The sequence below is a fragment of the Saccoglossus kowalevskii genome, chromosome 7 (assembly GCF_978046115.1).
Source record: "Saccoglossus kowalevskii chromosome 7, keSacKowa6.1, whole genome shotgun sequence".
NCBI classification, from domain to species: domain Eukaryota; kingdom Metazoa; phylum Hemichordata; class Enteropneusta; family Harrimaniidae; genus Saccoglossus; species Saccoglossus kowalevskii.
Window position 1 is genome coordinate 38,772,798 of NC_140647.1, and position 23,673 is coordinate 38,796,470.

Consider the following 23,673-nt stretch of genomic DNA (forward strand, 5'->3'; position numbering starts at 1 on the left):
ACACTTGTGACTTACAGGTAACACTGGAGAACGTCCAGCTTTTTATTCCCAGTCTATGAGTGGTCGCATGGGAACATGTGTATAACGCTGACAGCGTACACAGAATTACTTAGTAATGAATTAAACGCCGTTACAGTATTTATATTTTCCGACGTCAACAGCTGAGTTGAGTAAGACATCTAAAGCAATCAATCAAAGAGTAGCAGCGCAGATTGGTCTGACAGAATAACAATGTACCTGGATGGGATGGGAAGGTAGATTATCTGGTCTGATTAAAATAAATAGTCCAGAACCTGCTAAAGACTCACTGACACGTGACATTGGTATATTACCGCAACTGTCTTCAACGCCAGGCTATGAATGACGTCACGTACTGCCTATAACGAGTAAAAGAATCAATTGCAATGTGACCTTTTATGAGAGTTTAATGAAAACTCATCTTGTTATTTATAACAATCTCTGCTTGAGTCAAGAATGTGCAGTTTACGAAAACCCTGCCACTCTGCCATGCAGTGATAGAAATAGAAATCACATTATAACACTGATTTGTTGTCAGTTATGATTTGTTATATTTATTTGGTGGGATCACTGTAATTGGAAGGCAGCAGTGGTCGCATCGCACGCGTTTTCAATATACCATACTTGCAGAATTCTAGATGTTTAATAAATGTTGATGTTTAAAATAAGTTATGACTGAAAACAGAACAAAACAAATGTGTGCTATCGCTACTGATGAGAAAGTTAATGAATGACAATGTAATTAGTAATTGTTTCCAACTAGCGTGACCATTCCAAAAGTGTGTATTAAAACAAATGTTGCAGAGTTTCAGGCTTAGGTGAACGTCATTGTAACAACATAATTGTCTTTTCTTTGTAGTAAATGTTGCAGAGTTTCAGGCTTAGGTGAACGTCGTTGTAACAACATGATTGTCTTTTCTTTGTAGTAAATGTTGCAGAGTTTCAGGCTTAGGTGAACGTCGTTGTAACAACATGATTGTCTTTTCTTTGTAGTAAATGTTGCAGAGTTTCAGGCTTAGGTGAACGTCGTTGTAACAACATGATTGTCTTTTCTTTGTAGTAAATGTTGCAGAGTTTCAGGCTTAGGTGAACGTCATTGTAACAACATGATTGTCTTTTCTTTGTAGTAAATGTTGCAGAGTTTCAGGCTTAGGTGAACGTCATTGTAACAACATGATTGTCTTTTCTTTGTAGTAAATGTTGCAGAGTTTCAGGCTTAGGTGAACGTCATTGTAACAACATGATTGTCTTTTCTTTGTAGTAAATGTTGCAGAGTTTCAGGCTTAGGTGAACGTCATTGTAACAACATGATTGTCTTTTCTTTGTAGTAAATGTTGCAGAGTTTCAGGCTTAGGTGAACGTCATTGTAACAACATGATTGTATTTTCTTTGTAGTAAATGTTGCAGAGTTTCAGGCTTAGGTGAACGTCATTGTAACAACATGATTGTCTTTTCTTTGTAGTAAATGTTGCAGAGATTCAGGCTTAGGTGAACGTCATTGTAACAACATGATTGTCTTTTCTTTGTAGTAAATGTTGCAGAGTTTCAGGCTTAGGTGAACGTCATTGTAACAACATGATTGTCTGTTCTTTGTAGTAAATGTTGCAAAGTTTCAGGCTTAGGTGAACGTCATTGTAACAACATGATTGTCTTTTCTTTGTAGTAAATGTTGCAGAGTTTCAGGCTTAGGTGAACGTCATTGTAACAACATGATTGTCTGTTCTTTGTAGTAATTGTTGCAAAGTTTCAGGCTTAGGTGAACGTCATTGTAACAACATGATTGTCTTTTCTTTGTAGTAAATGTTGCAGAGTTTCAGGCTTAGGTGAACGTCATTGTAACAACATGATTGTCTTTTCTTTGTAGTAAATGTTGCAGAGTTTCAGGCTTAGGTGAACGTCATTGTAACAACATGATTGTCTTTTCTTTGTAGTAAATGTTGCAGAGTTTCAGGCTTAGGTGAACGTCATTGTAACAACATGATTGTCTTTTCTTTGTAGTAAATGTTGCAGAGTTTCAGGCTTAGGTGAACGTCATTGTAACAACATGATTGTCTTTCCTTGTAGTGGCACTATCAACAAAACATCAACGATTGTTGATGAAGAAGCTATTCTCCGATTACGATATTGATGTAAGGCCGGTGCATACATTAAACACCACCACCACAGTCATACTCAGCGTATGGCCAGCCCAAGTTATTGATTTGGTAAGAACAAATCTATTTTATTCAATTAAGACTTAACTTATGCTTAATACATTCGATAGAACTGGATTTATTAATGGTGTTTAGGGCCTTTCGTCACTATCAAAATTACGCAAAGCGGCGTGAATCCAGAAATGATCAAATTAGTGATATATGCGGCAGTCATTTATGAAATACCTTATTTGACGTCATTACAACAATCTATTTCAGTATCTCTTAGCCTCGATTTCATACAAGATTCCTTTAACGGCTTGTGGTATCAAGTGCGATGGAGGAAAGCCATATAACTTATTCCCATGGAAAACAAGTTTACCCCTCCCTAAAATGCTACTAAAACTGAGATCCAATTTGTACAATCTGCTAATCACAACAGTATGTACAGAAGCATTTGGCTATTACTTATTTATAAATAGTTGTAAACGACGGATACACACTGTGGTGCAGTTGATACTTGATGCACTACCTAATCTAGATCACTGTTTCAACTATTTTATAGTAAGAGCTAACAAATATATTGTTAGTCTGGAATTATATTTAAAATATTTAACATTTGATGTTTAGAGATTTGTTAATAAAATTTCAAAGCCAGCTTATGATCATGCATACTTTTTCATTTAGCGTGTGTACGCCATGACAGTGTGTTTTGTGAATGGCGATACATGCATTATAACCTCTTTGAATTACGTTCTTATTTCTGTATTCAGAAAGTGGATTATTGTGCAATCCATATTAATGTTCATATCGTGGTTTATACGGTTGTATGATTCGAAAAATAAATATAATAATAAATAAATAATAATAATAAATACTCATTTGAAATAATATAAACTTTGTTTTTATTTATACTCAGGACGAACGAGAACAAAGGATTACTACCAATGTTTGGGTGACAATGGTTGGTATATTCAATGAATTATTATCTTTCAATATTCGAAGTAGTTACTGGGGTCATTTTTTTTAATTTATGGTTATTTTTGTCAATTGACATATGTTATCTAGTTTGTTATTTGCTGTTTTTCATATATATCATAATACATAACACAAACAATGTGGATAAACAAAAATAGGAACAAATACAATAATTGAAATTATAATTTGAAACGTTAATTAAAACAAATATATCCAACATCGGATTTTAGTCCGATCTGTAGTGGGATTAACTACTGGTAATTAAGTTTACGCACACCTTTATAGTTGAATGAATCTAAATGTCACTTTCTCTGTGGTAGTCTATTTGTTAATCCATCAACATGTCATCTGAATCGTCGATTGTATCGTGGCAATGTATGATGTGATGAAAAACACAAAAATACATTTGATGTTTTAAAACCCAGGCCACCACGCAGGATATCAAGTTTCATTTCTCCAAACCAAGGCCACCATGTGGGACGGACGCATATGATCCACATTAACATTGGGAATTCGGTGTACATTGGTAGACACGTGTTTACAGTCGTTCACTACACATGTAAACCATTTAGTGTTAAGTGTTATTTCTGATGTTAAATAACGGGTATATAATATTACTATTCCTAATACGTGAATATATGTTTTCCTAAAATATTATGAAGAAAAAATAAACATCTACTGGAGGCAGAGAACAATGGTTTACTGATAGTTAAAGGACAGCTACGAGGACACGAACGGCCAGTTTTAGTCGACGTTTTAGTAAAGTTCCGAAGTAGTACTGCGAATTTGGAGAGTTTAGAGTTGTTGTTTTTTGCAGCTACGTTACGGCCTTCAAATCGCTGGCTCGAATCTAGGGTTTTGTTACTAAGGGCTCTCTTCTTGGATCATGCAAAGACAAACACATTGTTTGGAGAAAAAAGAATGCTTACCTAGCAAATCCAGAATAAAAAAAATAAATCGAGTATTATTACAATATTTAAAGTATCTAGGTTTTACGAAATAAATTACCATCGCTCAAACTCGCGTTCCATAAAAACTGTCCCGGAGAGGCAATCGTCGCACAATAATTGCACCATTTGTCGTACTTCTAAATATTGCACAATTAAAATGACACTTTTTTTTCAAATCATGTTTTTCACTGGCAATTATTGATTTTCAGGGGTAAAAGGCAACATTATTAATCTATTGGCATGCACGTAATGTAATAATCATATCAAACTTTGGCAACGAGTCACAAAGTGCAAATGTTCGCATTAAAAAGGGGATTTGATAATAATATACACTCACATGCATTCAATGCAGTTTAAAAGGAATCTGATTACTGGTGTAACACAATTCAAGAAAATAACATTTATAATCGGACAACGAATATTTCCATCTCATTTGGTTATTATCAGTATATTTACCGCATTGTCAAGGATGATCATATCACCGGTAAAATACGACGGCTTAATTTTGTTCTCATCCTAAGGCATCCACCCGTCGCACAAAGGAAAACAAATAGTGAATTACAAAAAAAAAAAAAAAACAGTGTGACATTTCCTACATTTATAAACATAAATATGAATTATATTGCAGATAGCGCAAAATATTTCTATACACATATAGCGATATATTTACCACCATTTGTATTATCTGGACATCTTCAGAATAACAAGCATTCACGCATTGACAATCTAACATACGCCTCTCAATAACAATAAGCTATGTTTTATGACGTAATTACAGCGGTGGATGGACGAAATATTACAATGGAATACAAGTGAATACGGAAATGTGGACCACATATGGTTACCAACCGATAAAATATGGCTGCCAGATATTACATTGTACAACAAGTAAGTTCGTTCAAGTCAGCATTTTTACTAACTGACACCAAGGCTTGTATCAATTTCAATATTTTTGTATCAGGATTTTATGTCCTTAAGCGGTACTCTTATATATATTATATATATTAATTAGACCGATACATCAAGTGCATATTGTATCTGACCATACGCAACTATTTGTTTAAATATATTATCCTATCGATGTATACATCAACTAGTAAAATTTACCATACTGTACTAATTTACCCTGGGTGACACCAGACTGTACTAACTTACCCTGAGTAACACCGGACTGTACTAATTTACCCTGGGTAACACAGACTGTACTAACTTACCCTGAGTGACACCAGACTCTACTAATTTACCCTGGGTAACACCGGACTGTACTAATTTTCCCTGGGTAACACAGACTGCACTAACTTACCCTGAGTGACACCAGACTCTACTAATTTACCCTGGGTAACACCGGACTGTACTAATTTACCCTGGGTGACACCAGACTGTACTAATTTACCCTGGTAACACCAGACTGCACTAACTTACCCTGGTAACACCAGACTGCACTAACTTACCCTGGGTAACACCGGACTGTACTAATTTACCCTGGGTGACACCAGACTGTACTAATTTACCCTGGTAACACCAGACTGCACTAACTTAACCTGGGTAACACCAGACTGTACTAATTTACCTTGGGTAACACCGGACTGTACTAATTTACCCTGGTAACACCAGACTGCACTAACTTACCCTGAGTGACACCAGACTCTACTAATTTACCCTGGGTAACACAGACTGTACTAACTTACCCTGGGTAACACCAGACTGTATTAATTTACCCTGGGTAACACCACACTGTACTAACTTAACCTGGGTAACACCAGACTGTACTAACTTACCCTGAGTAACACCAGACTGTACTAACTTAACCTGGGTAACACCAGACTGTACTTACTTAACCTGGGTAACACCCGACTGTACTAACTTAATCTGGGTAACACCAGACTGTACTAACTTAACCTGGGTATCAGCAGACTGTACTAACTTAACCTGGGTAACACCAGACTTTACTAACTTAACCTGGGTAACATCAGACGGTACTAACTTAACCTGGGTAACACCAGACTGTACTAACTTACCCTTGGTAACACCAGACTGTACTAACTTAACCTGGGTAACACCAGACTGTACTAATTTACCCTGGGTAACACAGACTGTACTAACTTACCCTGGGTAACACCAGACTGTACTAATTTACCATTGGTAACACCGGACTGTATTAATTTACCCTGGTAACACCATACTACACAAACTTACCCTGGGTGACACCAGACTGTATTAATTTACCCTGGGTAACACAGACTGTACTAACTTACCCTGGGTAACACCAGACTGTGTTAATTTATCGTGGGTAACACCAGACTGTACTAACTTACTCTGGGTAACACCAGACTGTACTAACTTAACCTGGGTAACACAAGACTGTACTAACTTAACCTTGGTAACACCAGACTGTGCTAATTTACCCTGGGTAACACCGGACTTTACTAATTTACCCTGGGTAACACCGGACTGTACTAATTTACCCTGGGTAACACAGACTGTACTAACTTACCCTGGGTAACACCAGACTGTACTAATTTACCATTGGTAAAGCCATACTGTACTAACTTACCCTGGGTAACACCAGACTGTACTAATTTACCCTGGGTAACACAGACTGTACTAACTTACCCTGGGTAACACCAGACTGTACTAATTTACCATTGGTAACACCAGAATGTGCTCACATACCCTGGGTAACATCAAACTGTACTAACTTACTCTGGGTAACACCAGACTGTACTAATGTACCCTGGGTAACACCATACTGTACTAATTTACCCTGGGTGACACCAGACTGTACTAATTTACCCTGGGTAACACCGGACTGTACTAACTTACCCTGGTAACACCAGACTGCACTAACATACCCTGGGTAACACCGGACTGTACTAATTTACCCTGGGTAACACCGGACTGTACTAATTTACCCTGGTAACACCAGACTGCACTAATTTACCCTGGTAACACCATACTGCACTAACTTACCCTGGGTAACACCAGACTGTACTAATTTACCCTAGGTAACACCGGACTGTACTAATTTACCCTGGTAACACCATACTGCACTAACTTACCCTGGGTGACACTAGACTGTATTAATTTACCCTGGGTAACACAGACTGTACTAACTTACCCGGGGTAACACCAGACTGTGTTAATTTATCGTGGGTAACACCAGACTGTACTAACTTACCCTGGGTAATACCAGACTGTACTAACTTAACCTGGGTAACACAAGACTGTACTAATTTACCCTGGGTAACACCGGACTGTACTAATTTACCCTGGTAACACCAGACTGCACTAATTTACCCTGGTAACACAATACTGCACTAACTTACCCAGAGTAACACCAGACTGTACTAATTTACCCTGGGTAACACCGGACTGTACTAATTTACCCTGGGTAACACCATACTGCACTAACTTACCCTGAGTGACACCAGACTCTACTAATTTACCCTGGGTAACACAGACTGTACTAACTTACCCTGGGTAACACCAGACTGTATTAATTTACCCTGGGTAACACCACACTGTACTAACTTAACCTGGGTAACACCAGACTGTACTAATTTACCATTGGTAACACCAGAATGTGCTCACCTACCCTGGGTAATACCAGACTGTACTAACTTACCCTGGGTAACATCATACTGTACTAATTTACCCTGGTAACACTAAACTGTGCTAATTTACCCTGGGTGACACCAGACTGTACTAATTTACCCAGGGTAACACCGGACTGTACTAACTTACCCTGGTAACACCAGACTGCACTAACTTACCCTGGGTAACACCGGACTGTACTAATTTACCCAGGGTAACACCGGACTGTACTAATTTACCCTGGTAACACCAGAGTGCACTAATTTACCCTGGTAACACCATACTGCACTAACGTACCGTGGGTAACACCAGACTGTCCTAATCTACCCTGGGTAACACCGGACTGTACTAATTTACCCTGGGTAACACCGGACTGTATTAATTTACCCTGGTAACACCATACTACACTAACTTACCCTGGGTGACACCAGACTGTATTAATTTACCCTGGGTAACACAGACTGTACTAACTTACCCTGGGTAACACCAGACTGTGTTAATTTATCGTGGGTAACACCAGACTGTACTAACTTACTCTGGGTAACACCAGACTGTACTAACTTAACCTGGGTAACACAAGACTGTACTAACTTAACCTTGGTAACACAGACTGTACTAACTTACCCTGGGTAACACCAGACTGTACTAATTTACCCTGGGTAACACAGACTGTACTAACTTACCCTGGGTAACACCAGACTGTACTAATTTACCATTGGTAACACCAGAATGTGCTCACATACCCTGGGTAACATCAAACTGTACTAACTTACTCTGGGTAACACCAGACTGTACTAATGTACCCTGGGTAACACCATACTGTACTAATTTACCCTGGGTGACACCAGACTGTACTAATTTACCCTGGGTAACACCGGACTGTACTAACTTACCCTGGTAACACCAGACTGCACTAACATACCCTGGGTAACACCGGACTGTACTAATTTACCCTGGGTAACCCCGGACTGTACTAATTTACCCTGGTAACACCAGACTGCACTAATTTACCCTGGTAACACCATACTGCACTAACTTACCCTGGGTAACACCAGACTGTACTAATTTACCCTGGGTAACACCGGACTGTACTAATTTACCCTGGTAACACCATACTGCACTAATTTACCCTGGTAACACAATACTGCACTAACTTACCCAGAGTAACACCAGACTGTACTAATTTACCCTGGGTAACACCGGACTGTACTAATTTACCCTGGGTAACACCGGACTGTACTAATTTACCCTGGTAACACCATACTGCACTAACTTACCCTGGGTGGCACCAGACTGTATTAATTTACCCTGGGTAACACAGACTGTACTAACTTACCCTGGGTAACACCAGACTGTGTTAATTTATCGTGGGTAACACCAGACTGTACTAACTTACCCTGGGTAATACCAGACGGTACTAACTTACCCTGGGTAACACCAGACTGTACAAACTTAACCTGGGTATCACCATACTGTACTAACTTAACCTGGGTAACACCAGACTGTACTAACTTAACCTGGGTAACACCAGACTGTACTAACTTAACCTGGGTAACACCAGACTGTACTAACTTAACCTGGGTAACACCACACTGTTCTAACTTAACCTGGGTAACACCACACTGTACTAACTTAACCTGGGTAACACCATACTGTACTAACTTAACCTGGGTAACACCAGACTGTACTAACTTAACCTGGGTAACACCAGACTGTACTAACTTAACCTGGGTAACACCAGACTATACTAACTTAACCTGGGTAACACCACACTACTAACTTAACCTGGGTAATACCAGACTGTACTAACTTAACCTGGGTAATACCAGACTGTACTTACTTAACCTGGGTAACACCACACTTTACTAACTTAACCTGGGTAACACCAGACTGTACTAACTTAACCTGGGTATCACCATAGTGTACTAACTTAACCTGGGTAACACCAGACTGTACTAACTTAACCTGGGTAACACCAGACTGTACTAACTTAACCTTGGTAACACCAGACTGCACTAACTTAACCTGGGTAACACCACACTGTACTAACTTAACCTGGGTAACACCACACTGTACTAACTTAACCTGGGTAACACCAGACTGTACTTACTTAACCTGGGTAACACCAGACTGTACTAACTTAACCTGGGTATCACCAGACTGTACTAACTTAACCTGGGTAACACCAGACGGTACTAACTTAACCTGGGTAACTCCAGACTGTACTAACTTACCCTTGGTAACACCAGACTGTACAAACTTAACCTGGGTAATAGCAGACTGTACTAACTTAACCTGGGTAACACAAGACTGTACTAACTTAACCTGGGTAACACCAGACTGTATTAACTTAACCTGGGTAACACCAGAATGTGCTTACCTAGCCTGGGTAATACCAGACTGTACTAAGTTACTCTGGGTAACACCAGACTGTACTAACTTACCCTGGGTAACACCAGACTGTACTAACTTACCCTGAGTAACACCAGACTGTACTAACTTAACCTGGGTAACACCAGACTGTACTTACTTAACCTGGGTAATACCAGACTGTACAAATTTACCCTGGGTCACACCATACTGTACTAATTTACCCTGGTAACACCAGACTGTACTAATTTACCCTGGGTAACACCACACTGTACTAACTTAACCTGGGTAACACCAGACTGTACTTACTTAACCTGGGTAACACCAGACGGTACTAACTTAACCTGGGTAACACCAGACTGTACTAACTTACCCTTGGTAACACAAGACTGTACTAACTTAACCTGGGTAACACCAGACTGTACTAACTTACCCTGGGTAACACCAGACTGTACTAACTTACCCTGGGTAACACCAGACTGTACTAACTTACCCTGGGTAACACCAGACTGTACTAATTTACCCTGGGTCACACCAGAGTGTACTAATTTACCCTGGGTAACACCAGACTGTACTAATTTACCCTGGTAACACCAAACTGTACTAATTTACCCTGGGTGACACCAGACTGTGCTAATTTACCCTGGGTAACACCGGACTGTACTAACTTACCCTGGTAACACCAGACTGTACTAACTTAACCTGGGTAACACCAGACTGTACTAACTTAACCTGGGTAACACCAGACTGTACTAACTTAACCTGGGTAACACCACACTGTTCTAATTTAACCTGGGTAACACCACACTGTACTAACTTAACCTGGGTAACACCAGACTGTACTTACTTAACCTGGGTAACACCAGACGGTACTAACTTACCCTTGGTAACACCAGACTGTACTAACTTAACCTGGGTAATAGCAGACTGTACTAACTTACCCTTGGTAACACCAGACTGTACTAACTTAACCTGGGTAATACCAGACTGTACTTACTTATCCTGGGTAACACCACACTTTACTAACTTAACCTGGGTAACACCAGACTGTACTAACTTAACCTGGGTAACACCAGACTGTACTAACTTAACCTGGGTAACACCAGACGGTACTAACTTAACCTGGGTAACACCAGACTGTACTAACTTACCCTTGGTAACACCAGACTGTACTAACTTAACCTGGGTAATACCAGACTGTACTAACTTACCCTGGGTAACACCGGACTGTACTAATTTACCCTGGGTAACACCGGACTGTACTAATTTACCCTGGTAACACCATACTGCACTAACTTACCCTGGGTGACACCAGACTGTACTTACTTAACCTGGGTAACACCAGACTGTACTAACTTAACCTGGGTAACACCAGACTGTACTAACTTACCCTGAGTAACACCAGACTGTACTAACTTAACCTGGGTAACACCAGACTGTACTTACTTAACCTGGGTAACACCCGACTGTACTAACTTAATCTGGGTAACACCAGACTGTACTAACTTAACCTGGGTATCAGCAGACTGTACTAACTTAACCTGGGTAACACCAGACTGTACTAACTTAACCTGGGTAACATCAGACGGTACTAACTTAACCTGGGTAACACCAGACTGTACTAACTTACCCTTGGTAACACCAGACTGTACTAACTTAACCTGGGTAACACCAGACTGTACTAACTTAACCTGGGTAATACCAGACTGTACTTACTTATCCTGAGTAACACCACACTTTACTAACTTAACCTGGGTAACACCAGACTGTACTAACTTAATCTGGGTAACACCAGACAGTACTAACTTAACCTGGGTAACACCAGACGGTACTAACTTAACCTGGGTAACACCAGACTGTACTAACTTACCCTTGGTAACACCAGACTGTACTAACTTAACCTGGGTAATACCAGACTGTACTAACTTAACCTGGGTAATACCATACTGTACTTACTTATCCTGGGTAAGACCACACTTTACTAACTTAACCTGGGTAACACCAGACTGTACTAACTTAACCTGGGTAACACCAGACTGTACTAACTTAACCTGGGTAACACCATACTGTACTAACTTAACCTGGGTAACACCAGACTGTACTAACTTAACCTGGGTAACACCAGACTGTACTTACTTAACCTGGGTAACACCAGACGGTACTAACTTAACCTGGGTAACACCAGACTGTACTAACTTACCCTTGGTAACACAAGACTGTACTAACTTAACCTGGGTAACACCAGACTGTACTAACTTACCCTGGGTAACACCAGACTGTACTAACTTACCCTGGGTAACACCAGACTGTACTAACTTACCCTGGGTAACACCAGACTGTACTAATTTACCCTGGGTCACACCAGAGTGTACTAATTTACCCTGGGTCACACCATACTGTACTAATTTACCCTTGTAACACCAAACTGTACTAATTTACCCTGGGTGACACCAGACTGTGCTAATTTACCCTGGGTAACACCGGACTGTACTAACTTACCCTGGTAACACCAGACTGTACTAACTTAACCTGGGTAACACCAGACTGTACTAACTTAACCTGGGTAACACCAGACTGAACTAACTTAACCTGGGTAACACCACACTGTTCTAACTTAACCTGGGTAACACCACACTGTACTAACTTAACCTGGGTAACACCAGACTGTACTTACTTAACCTGGGTAACACCAGACGGTACTAACTTACCCTTGGTAACACCAGACTGTACTAACTTAACCTGGGTAATAGCAGACTGTACTAACTTACCCTTGGTAACACCAGACTGTACTAACTTAACCTGGGTAATACCAGACTGTACTTACTTATCCTGGGTAACACCACACTTTACTAACTTAACCTGGGTAACACCAGACTGTACTAACTTAACCTGGGTAACACCAGACTGTACTAACTTAACCTGGGTAACACCAGACGGTACTAACTTAACCTGGGTAACACCAGACTGTACTAACTTACCCTTGGTAACACCAGACTGTACTAACTTAACCTGGGTAACACCAGACGGTACTAACTTAACCTGGGTAACACCAGACTGTACTAACTTACCCTTGGTAACACAAGACTGTACTAACTTAACCTGGGTAACACCAGACTGTACTAACTTACCCTGGGTAACACCAGACTGTACTAACTTACCCTGGGTAACACCAGACTGTACTAACTTACCCTGGGTAACACCAGACTGTACTAATTTACCCTGGGTCACACCAGAGTGTACTAATTTACCCTGGGTCACACCATACTGTACTAATTTACCCTGGTAACACCAAACTGTACTAATTTACCCTGGGTGACACCAGACTGTGCTAATTTACCCTGGGTAACACCGGACTGTACTAACTTACCCTGGTAACACCAGACTGTACTAACTTAACCTGGGTAACACCAGACTGTACTAACTTAACCTGGGTAACACCAGACTGAACTAACTTAACCTGGGTAACACCACACTGTTCTAACTTAACCTGGGTAACACCACACTGTACTAACTTAACCTGGGTAACACCAGACTGTACTTACTTAACCTGGGTAACACCAGACGGTACTAACTTACCCTTGGTAACACCAGACTGTACTAACTTAACCTGGGTAATAGCAGACTGTACTAACTTACCCTTGGTAACACCAGACTGTACTAACTTAACCTGGGTAATACCAGACTGTACTTACTTATCCTGGGTAACACCACACTTTACTAACTTAACCTGGGTAACACCAGACTGTACTAACTTAACCTGGGTAACACCAGACTGTACTAACTTAACCTGGGTAACACCAGACGGTACTAACTTAACCTGGGTAACACCAGACTGTACTAACTTACCCTTGGTAACACCAGACTGTACTAACTTAACCTGGGTAATACCAGACTGTACTAACTTACCCTGGGTAACACCGGACTGTACTAATTTACCCTGGGTAACACCGGACTGTACTAATTTACCCTGGTAACACCATACTGCACTAACTTACCCTGGGTGACACCAGACTGTACTTACTTAACCTGGGTAACACCAGACTGTACTAACTTAACCTGGGTAACACCAGACTGTACTAACTTACCCTGAGTAACACCAGACTGTACTAACTTAACCTGGGTAACACAAGACTGTACTTACTTAACCTGGGTAACACCCGACTGTACTAACTTAATCTGGGTAACACCAGACTGTACTAACTTAACCTGGGTATCAGCAGACTGTACTAACTTAACCTGGGTAACACCAGACTGTACTAACTTAACCTGGGTAACATCAGACGGTACTAACTTAACCTGGGTAACACCAGACTGTACTAACTTACCCTTGGTAACACCAGACTGTACTAACTTAACCTGGGTAACACCAGACTGTACTAACTTAACCTGGGTAATACCAGACTGTACTTACTTATCCTGAGTAACACCACACTTTACTAACTTAACCTGGGTAACACCAGACTGTACTAACTTAATCTGGGTAACACCAGACTGTACTAACTTAACCTGGGTAACACCAGACGGTACTAACTTAACCTGGGTAACACCAGACTGTACTAACTTACCCTTGGTAACACCAGACTGTACTAACTTAACCTGGGTAATACCAGACTGTACTAACTTAACCTGGGTAATACCATACTGTACTTACTTATCCTGGGTAAGACCACACTTTACTAACTTAACCTGGGTAACACCAGACTGTACTAACTTAACCTGGGTAACACCAGACTGTACTAACTTAACCTGGGTAACACCATACTGTACTAACTTAACCTGGGTAACACCAGACTGTACTAACTTAACCTGGGTAACACCAGACTGTACTAACTTAACCTGGGTAACACCAGACTGTACTAACTTAACCTGGGTAACACCACACTGTGCTAACTTAACCTGGGTAACACCACACTGTACTAACTTAACCTGGGTAACACCAGACTGTACTTACTTAACCTGGGTAACACCAGGCTGTACTAACTTAACCTGGGTAATAGCAGACTGTACAAACTTAACCTGGGTAACACCAGACTGTACTAATTTACCATTGGTAACACCAGAATGTGCTCACCTACCCTGGGTAATACCAGACTGTACTAACTTACCCTGGGTAACATCATACTGTACTAATTTACCCTGGTAACACTAAACTGTGCTAATTTACCCTGGGTGACACCAGACTGTACTAATTTACCCTGGGTAACACCGGACTGTACTAACTTATCCTGGTAACACCAGACTGCACTAACTTACCCTGGGTAACACCGGACTGTACTAATTTACCCTGGGTAACACCGGACTGTACTAATTTACCCTGGTAACACCAGAGTGCACTAATTTACCCTGGTAACACCATACTGCACTAACGTACCGTGGGTAACACCAGACTGTCCTAATCTACCCTGGGTAACACCGGACTGTACTAATTTACCCTGGGTAACACCGGACTGTATTAATTTACCCTGGTAACACCATACTACACTAACTTACCCTGGGTGACACCAGACTGTATTAATTTACCCTGGGTAACACAGACTGTACTAACTTACCCTGGGTAACACCAGACTGTGTTAATTTATCGTTGGTAACACCAGACTGTACTAACTTACTCTGGGTAACACCAGACTGTACTAACTTAACCTGGGTAACACAAGACTGTACTAACTTAACCTTGGTAACACCAGACTGTACTAATTTAACCTGGGTAACACCGGACTTTACTAATTTACCCTGGGTAACACCAGACTGTACTAATTTAACCTGGGTAACACCGGACTTTACTAATTTACCCTGGGTAACACCGGACTGTACTAATTTACCCTGGGTAACACCAGACTGTACTAATTTACCATTGGTAAAGCCATACTGTACTAACTTACCCTGGGTAACACCAGACTGTACTAATTTACCCTGGGTAACACAGACTGTACTAACTTACCCTGGGTAACACCAGACTGTACTAATTTACCATTGGTAACACCAGAATGTGCTCACATACCCTGGGTAACATCAAACTGTACCAACTTACTCTGGGTAACACCAGACTGTACTAATGTACCCTGGGTAACACCATACTGTACTAATTTACCCTGGGTGACACCAGACTGTACTAATTTACCCTGGGTAACACCGGACTGTACTAACTTACCCTGGTAACACCAGACTGCACTAACATACCCTGGGTAACACCGGACTGTACTAATTTACCCTGGGTAACACCGGACTGTACTAATTTACCCTGGTAACACCAGACTGCACTAATTTACCCTGGTAACACCATACTGCACTAACTTACCCTGGGTAACACCAGACTGTACTAATTTACCCTGGGTAACACCGGACTGTACTAATTTACCCTGGTAACACCATACTGCACTAACTTACCCTGGGTGGCACCAGACTGTATTAATTTACCCTGGGTAACACAGACTGTACTAACTTACCCTGGGTAACACCAGACTGTGGTAATTTATCGTGGGTAACACCAGACTGTACTAACTTACCCTGGGTAATACCAGACGGTACTAACTTACCCTGGGTAACACCAGACTGTACAAACTTAACCTGGGTATCACCATACTGTACTAACTTAACCTGGGTAACACCAGACTGTACTAACTTAACCTGGGTAACACCAGACTGTACTAACTTAACCTGGGTAACACCAGACTGTACTAACTTAACCTGGGTAACACCACACTGTTCTAACTTAACCTGGGTAACACCACACTGTACTAACTTAACCTGGGTAACACCATACTGTACTAACTTAACCTGGGTAACACCAGACTGTACTAACTTAACCAGGGTAACACCAGACTGTACTAACTTAACCTGGGTAACACCAGACTGTACTAACTTAACCTGGGTAACACCACACTACTAACTTAACCTGGGTAATACCAGAATGTACTAACTTAACCTGGGTAATACCAGACTGTACTTACTTAACCTGGGTAACACCACACTTTACTAACTTAACCTGGGTAACACCAGACTGTACTAACGTAACCTGGGTATCACCATACTGTACTAACTTAACCTGGGTAACACCAGACTGTACTAACTTAACCTGGGTAACACCAGACTGTACTAACTTAACCTTGGTAACACCAGACTGCACTAACTTAACCTGGGTAACACCACACTGTACTAACTTAACCTGGGTAACACCACACTGTACTAACTTAACCTGGGTAACACCAGACTGTACTTACTTAACCTGGGTAACACCAGACTGTACTAACTTAACCTGGGTATCACCAGACTGTACTAACTTAACCTGGGTAACACCAGACGGTACTAACTTAACCTGGGTAACTCCAGACTGTACTAACTTACCCTTGGTAACACCAGACTGTACTAACTTAACCTGGGTAATAGCAGACTGTACTAACTTAACCTGGGTAACACAAGACTGTACTAACTTAACCTGGGTAACACCAGACTGTATTAACTTAACCTGGGTAACACCAGAATGTGCTTACCTAGCCTGGGTAATACCAGACTGTACTAAGTTACTCTGGGTAACACCAGGCTGTACTAACTTAACCTGGGTAACACCAGACTGTACTAACTTAACCTGGGTAACACCAGACTGTACTAACTTAACCTGGGTAACACCACACTGTACTAACTTAACCTGGGTAACACCAGACTGTACTTACTTAACCTGGGTAACACCAGGCTGTACTAACTTAACCTGGGTAATAGCAGACTGTACTAACTTAACCTGGGTAACACTAGACTGTACTAACTTAACCTGGGTAACACCAGACTGTACTAACTTAACCTGGGTAACACCAGACTGTACTAACGTAACCTGGGTAACACCAGACTGTACTAACTTAACCTGGGTAACACCAGACTGTACTAACTTAACCTGGGTAACACCAGACTGTACTAACTTAACCTGGGTAACACCAGACCGTACTAACTTAACCTGGGTAACACCAGACTGTACTAACGTAACCTGGGTAACACCAGACTGTACTAACTTAACCTGGGTAACACCAGACTGTACTAACTTAACCTGGGTAACACCAGACTGTACTAACTTAACCTGGGTAACACCAGACTGCACTAACTTAACCTGGGTAACACCAGACTGTATGATAACTTACCCTTTGTAACATCTTACCGTATTCAAAATTACACAGGGTGATGTCATACAGTCTGCAAACTTATCCAGCATGACAACCGACTATATGCTTTCGTACCTACTCAACTCATCCAGATAATTGTAGTGTATGCATTGGAATGTGCGTGCGTGTATCCGTAACTCGAACTCGTTGCAAACGCAACAGCGTTAATGGAAATACATGCAAGCTTTGAGAAAACACAAAGCAATTTAATAATAAAGCAATCATTCTATAGGTCAATATTGTTGGTATGAAAATAAAAAATGAAATTATTTTATCCATATTTCACCACTATTTTCTTCACTTCGTTGTAAGCTACTAAAGTAAAAGGTTTCCGATAGGAACAAAAAGCCGCATTTTCAACTGTGTATGTCTGTGCCGTCGTACCAACAAATGAACCCGGATGTGTAAATGTATGGGTCATGAAAGTTTTTGATTTTTTGATCCGTTCAGATTTTGAACGGATAGGACACATTCGAATTGATATTGATATTGTAACGTTCGAACACCAATTGAATTCTGATCATCACGTACAGTACAAATATATATTTGTAGTAACATTGTTTATTTGCATTCTTATTCAGTGCAGATACCCGATGGGATGATTTCATGAACAGGGCATTAATGATTGCAAGAAATGACGGACACGTTGACTGGAGTGCCTCGGTCATTATCAAAAGTTTCTGTAAAATCGACATTCGATTCTTTCCATTTGATCAGCAGCAGTGCACCCTGACATTCGGTTCATGGCAATACCCACAGTATTTCATAGATATGGAGGTAGGCATGGGAAACACATCGTACTTCGTTGATAACGGTGAATGGGATTTAGACAACATGGACATATCGAGGCAGACGGAACATTACGATCACTTGGACGACCCTCATACACCATTCGCGCTCATCACAGTCACGTTAGACCTTCATCGGCGCCCACTGTTTTATGTTTTAAATTTGATAGTGCCATGTGCTCTGATATTCGCTGTCACGGTGCTAGGATTCTATTTACCGTGTGATTCTGGGGAGAAAGTAACCCTCGACATAACCATATTACTGTCGTTGACAGTGTTTCTATTGTTGGCATCGGAATTCATGCCGCCGACATCCGACACCATCCCATTTATAGGTAAGTAGTCGACGACAAAATTTGTTGCATTATGCATTCCCCCTCCTCCGAGTAGTTATTGAGTTGTTGTTTTTGCGTCACTACGGAGTTGGACAGCGTGTTTGCTAAAACGCAATCGTAATTGTCAAGCACAGCGCTAGCGAGCTGGCGACAAAGTGCTTTCATCCAGGGTTCAGACTCCAGAACGATGAAGTAGGCAGGTGTGTCGGTATCGAATGACATGTGACGTCATTCACTTGTTCAAGACCTGGCGATTTTAATTGTATGCAATTTGTTTATTCTTACTATGCTAGATACAATAAATCATAATCACTAATGTCATGTTTCTGATTATTCTTTTGTCTTTAGTTCAATATTACGTAATGACTATGGTACTGGTGTCGCTGTCAACGGCCATGACAGTGATTGTACTCAACTTCTATCATCGCAATCCGGGATGGTATGAGGTGCCACCATGGCTACGTAATATGGCCTTCGGTTGGCTGGGCAGGTCACTGTGTGTAAAATCAGACCAAGTATCTCCAGAAAAGTCAGCAAAAAGAAACAGCAGCAGAAAAAGACTTGAACGCAGACATGGATTTGAAACGGTATCCCTGTTGACAAATAGGGAGAGTACTATCCGTAAAATAGACGAAATCTGCATGGAGAGGCTTTCAGTGAGGTCCAACAACTGTGAACGTCATAAAATGACCTCATCACCCGGTATATCCAATCGCGGCAATGACAAACGTTATGTTGAGCATTGTAATCACTGTGGCAGTGATTGCGGTAGTCAAGTAACGGCGGAAAATAATCAACATATTTTGAGAGAACTGCGTAATATATCGTTAAAAGTGGGGGACGTGTTGCAACTATACAGCGACCAGTTGGCGAATGAGGACTTACACAAGGAATGGAAACAGGTCGCACGCGTCATCGACAGAGCGTTTCTTATAATATTTTTGGTATTCACTGTTACAACAATCATTGGTCTAATTTGTCAAATGCAGTATTTGTAGTATAGATACGACGACAAATCACCGAACTCAATATATAGTATATATTGAATACTTTGGCCAAACTTAGGCACTGCAAAACTGTTATTTTTATTACAATGGCTTGGGTCAGTGGAAGACCATGTAAAACTCAATACACTATACTAGGAATCGTGGCTGTATGTTATTTACACAACTGACGTCATGACTGTATGCTATTTTCACCACTGACGTCATGACTGTATGCTATTTTCCCCACTGACGTCAGGACTGTATGCTATTTTCACCACTGACGTCATGGCTGTATGTTATTTTCATCACTGACGTCATGGATGTATGTTATTTCCCCATTGACGTCATGACTGTATGCTATTTTCATCACTGACGTCATGGATGTATGTTATTTCCCCCACTGACGTCATAGATGTATGTCATTTTCGCCACTGACGTCATTAGTATAGGTTATTTTCCACACTGACGTCATAGATGTATGTCATTTCCCCACTGACGTCATGACTGTATGCTATTTTCCCCATTTACGTCATAGATAAAGGGTTATTTTCCCACTGACGTCATGGATATATGTTATTTTCTCCACTGACGTCATGGCTATATGTTATTTTCCACACTGACATCATGGATGTATGCCATTTTTTCTACTGACGTCATGGCTATATGTTATTTTTCCGCCTGACGTCATGGATGTACGTTATTTTCAGACCTTAGCAGGAAGATTCGGACTGTATTTTGCAAGGTTTGACAATGACAACATTGAGTTGACAGCTTCACTGCAGTACCTTCAATGTTCACCGATGAGAAGCAATGGTTATATTACGGCGGAGGTGTGTAGGGCGTAGTATGCACGGAATTGCCGTGCTTTAGTCTTTTAGTTATAGTGTGTGTTTTTTGCGGAATGTGGTTGTACAATTTAGAGGTACATGTGGTTTGCTGGGACAGGAATATGACACAACTAAAATACAGTGCAGGTACATTACATAGACAAGGTATTATAGTTCACTAAAGTGTGAACATTGTTACATCCTGGATTGCCGAAATAGAGCGGAGTTTTGGAAACAGATATCAGACAGATATATATCAACGTCTGCTGCACGTACATGTGTGTATTCCTGAATTATCAACAAACAATGGCGGCAAATGTTCGATTCCTGATGACGTCTGCGGTGTAACACCACGTGACCATGAACCCTGCAAACGATGTATTGGGAATTAGCTTATGCCAGTTTTCGGATAATTTACTATGACGTACACTTTACCAGTGACATCACCAAATTAAACTTTACCAGTGACATCACCAAATTAAACTTTACCAGTGACATAACCAAATTAAACTTTACCAGTGACATCACCAAATTGAACTTTAAATTCAAAGATACTATTTTACTATACTAATTAACAATTACAACTTGCTTGGATAACTGTAATGATATGTATGACCACGTCGAACATTTCAACTTCCATTTTAATTGTATACTCGCTGAAATGATGGCTGATAAAAGCTTACTATCACGAGGTAGAAAGGCCACACACTTCACGCCGTAACTTTTGGGTACATACATGTTCGTTCCTATAGCTTTTATTAACAAATGGACTGATAAAATACATGTAGAGCTCATTCACTTTCTCACAGTCCGAAGACTGATCAATCTGTCGACAATTAAAACTTCAAATGGCCAATTGTTAAAACTATTATAAAGACGAGTTATATGAGAACCCTACCAAGATTCAGTTTGGTCGATTGTTAATAGAGAGAAGCAAAACAAATTCGAATTGTAGTACGTGTCCGAAAATTGGCATAATATATATATATATATTAAACCCACGTGACATTTTGCCCAATTATGTCTCTATCTGACGATCTTGAATACTGTTCGCTTATATAGCTTAAATAAGTTTGACACCGACTAAACTAAACAACTCCAAAATCACGACTTATCAAGACGGAGTGGAATCATAGTGACAATCATTGTCATCAGGCATAGGGCACTTTGTTAAATTACCAAACTTTTACTGTACTTTTGATCTTTAATTTCTATTTAGTAATGTAAGTTGTGTTTTTTCTTGGTCTCACTTTATTTTATCAGTGCCGATTGGCATACAGCATGCTGGCAAACATTGGTGTTTACTGTGTTTTACATTATGTTAGCTCTATGAAAACATCAATTTAGTCCTATCGTCAGGCTATCTTTGCGATATTCAGAAGATAACAACATCAGCTCACAAGTGATGACAACTCAGACTTGTAATTATTCCTACTCAACCTTAATCCACGCCAGTTTCGAATACAGCATTCGGGTTTTTAGAATTCAGAAAATGTTTTGCTGTTACATTTAAAAGGGACCATTGTTCAATTTTTCGAAAATATCATTACTACGCCTTTGTATATGTAGATAAAGGAAATGCATTAAATAGAAAACCATTTCACTTTACGTTTATTGTGATAAAATAGAATTTTTTTTCACACGTTTTATTAGTTCCACCTCCTGCTGGCAGTTCGTTTTCATCTATTCATTACTATTTTCATTTGATTTGCCGAAGAATTGCCACTCCGACTCATCCACTATCCCACCTATTACTAAACAGTGGCTCAAATCACCCCCAGAGTGCACGGGGTTACCAGTACAAATCACCCTACATCCTACACCCTGTACATCCATTAATTTTGAACAGGGAACCGTCAGAATAAGAAACATTTAGAAATGGTTATGTGTAGTCAATATGAATACGATCCCATGTTTATTTTAGTTGCATCCCGTGGATGTATTGACATTGTTGTTAGTGATATATATGCATTTGTTGAATGACCGTGGTGGCACAATGACTCGATTTAACGAATCTGCATAACTCATCAACGTCTCTATTTTATACATGAATAAAATGAAAATATTATACTTGAACGTTGTATTCATGGCAAGTTCATGGTGGCTTCAATAAAGAAAATGACATTAATAGTTTATGTATCACTTACTATTTTGAAGCTAAACACAATTAACCCTTTTTCCGGTGAATAGTTCTTTTCAGTTTGATTCAATGTATATGCAGCTAACGCTAGTGGTTTCTCTTCGTCTCCACTATAATTGGGTGATGTGTCATCATAACTCATCCTATTCCTAAACTATTGTTTTTTCTCATTCAGTAGTTACCGGAAGAAGACTTATTTGCCAGTCTATCCACAAAACTACCACAGTAGTTAAAAAGTTCCAAATATACATTACTATTTAACCCTTCAGAATCACTTTTGTATCTTAGATATTCAACTTCCTTAGCATAGAAAAACACATTTTTTTCCTTTATTGCCCAGACTCATTTTTGTGCTTCAAACAACTTTCACAGAACTGTCTCTGGGTTTTGTAAATGATTAGATTTTGACTG

The 23,673-nt window shown here is 40.2% G+C and overlaps 1 protein-coding gene across 1 annotated transcript; it reads left to right on the top strand.

The window, feature by feature from the left end:
• The first annotated feature begins 241 nt into the window (after positions 1-241).
• Positions 242-20,455, top strand: LOC100378850 (neuronal acetylcholine receptor subunit alpha-10-like). Its single transcript, XM_006811577.3, has 6 exons — positions 242-323; positions 2,083-2,222; positions 3,070-3,114; positions 4,857-4,966; positions 18,768-19,309; positions 19,658-20,455. The coding sequence occupies exons 1-6, from the start codon at positions 242-244 to the stop codon at positions 20,305-20,307; spliced, it is 1,569 nt and encodes a 522-aa protein (XP_006811640.3). The 3' UTR covers positions 20,308-20,455.
• The last annotated feature ends 3,218 nt before the right edge of the window (positions 20,456-23,673 follow it).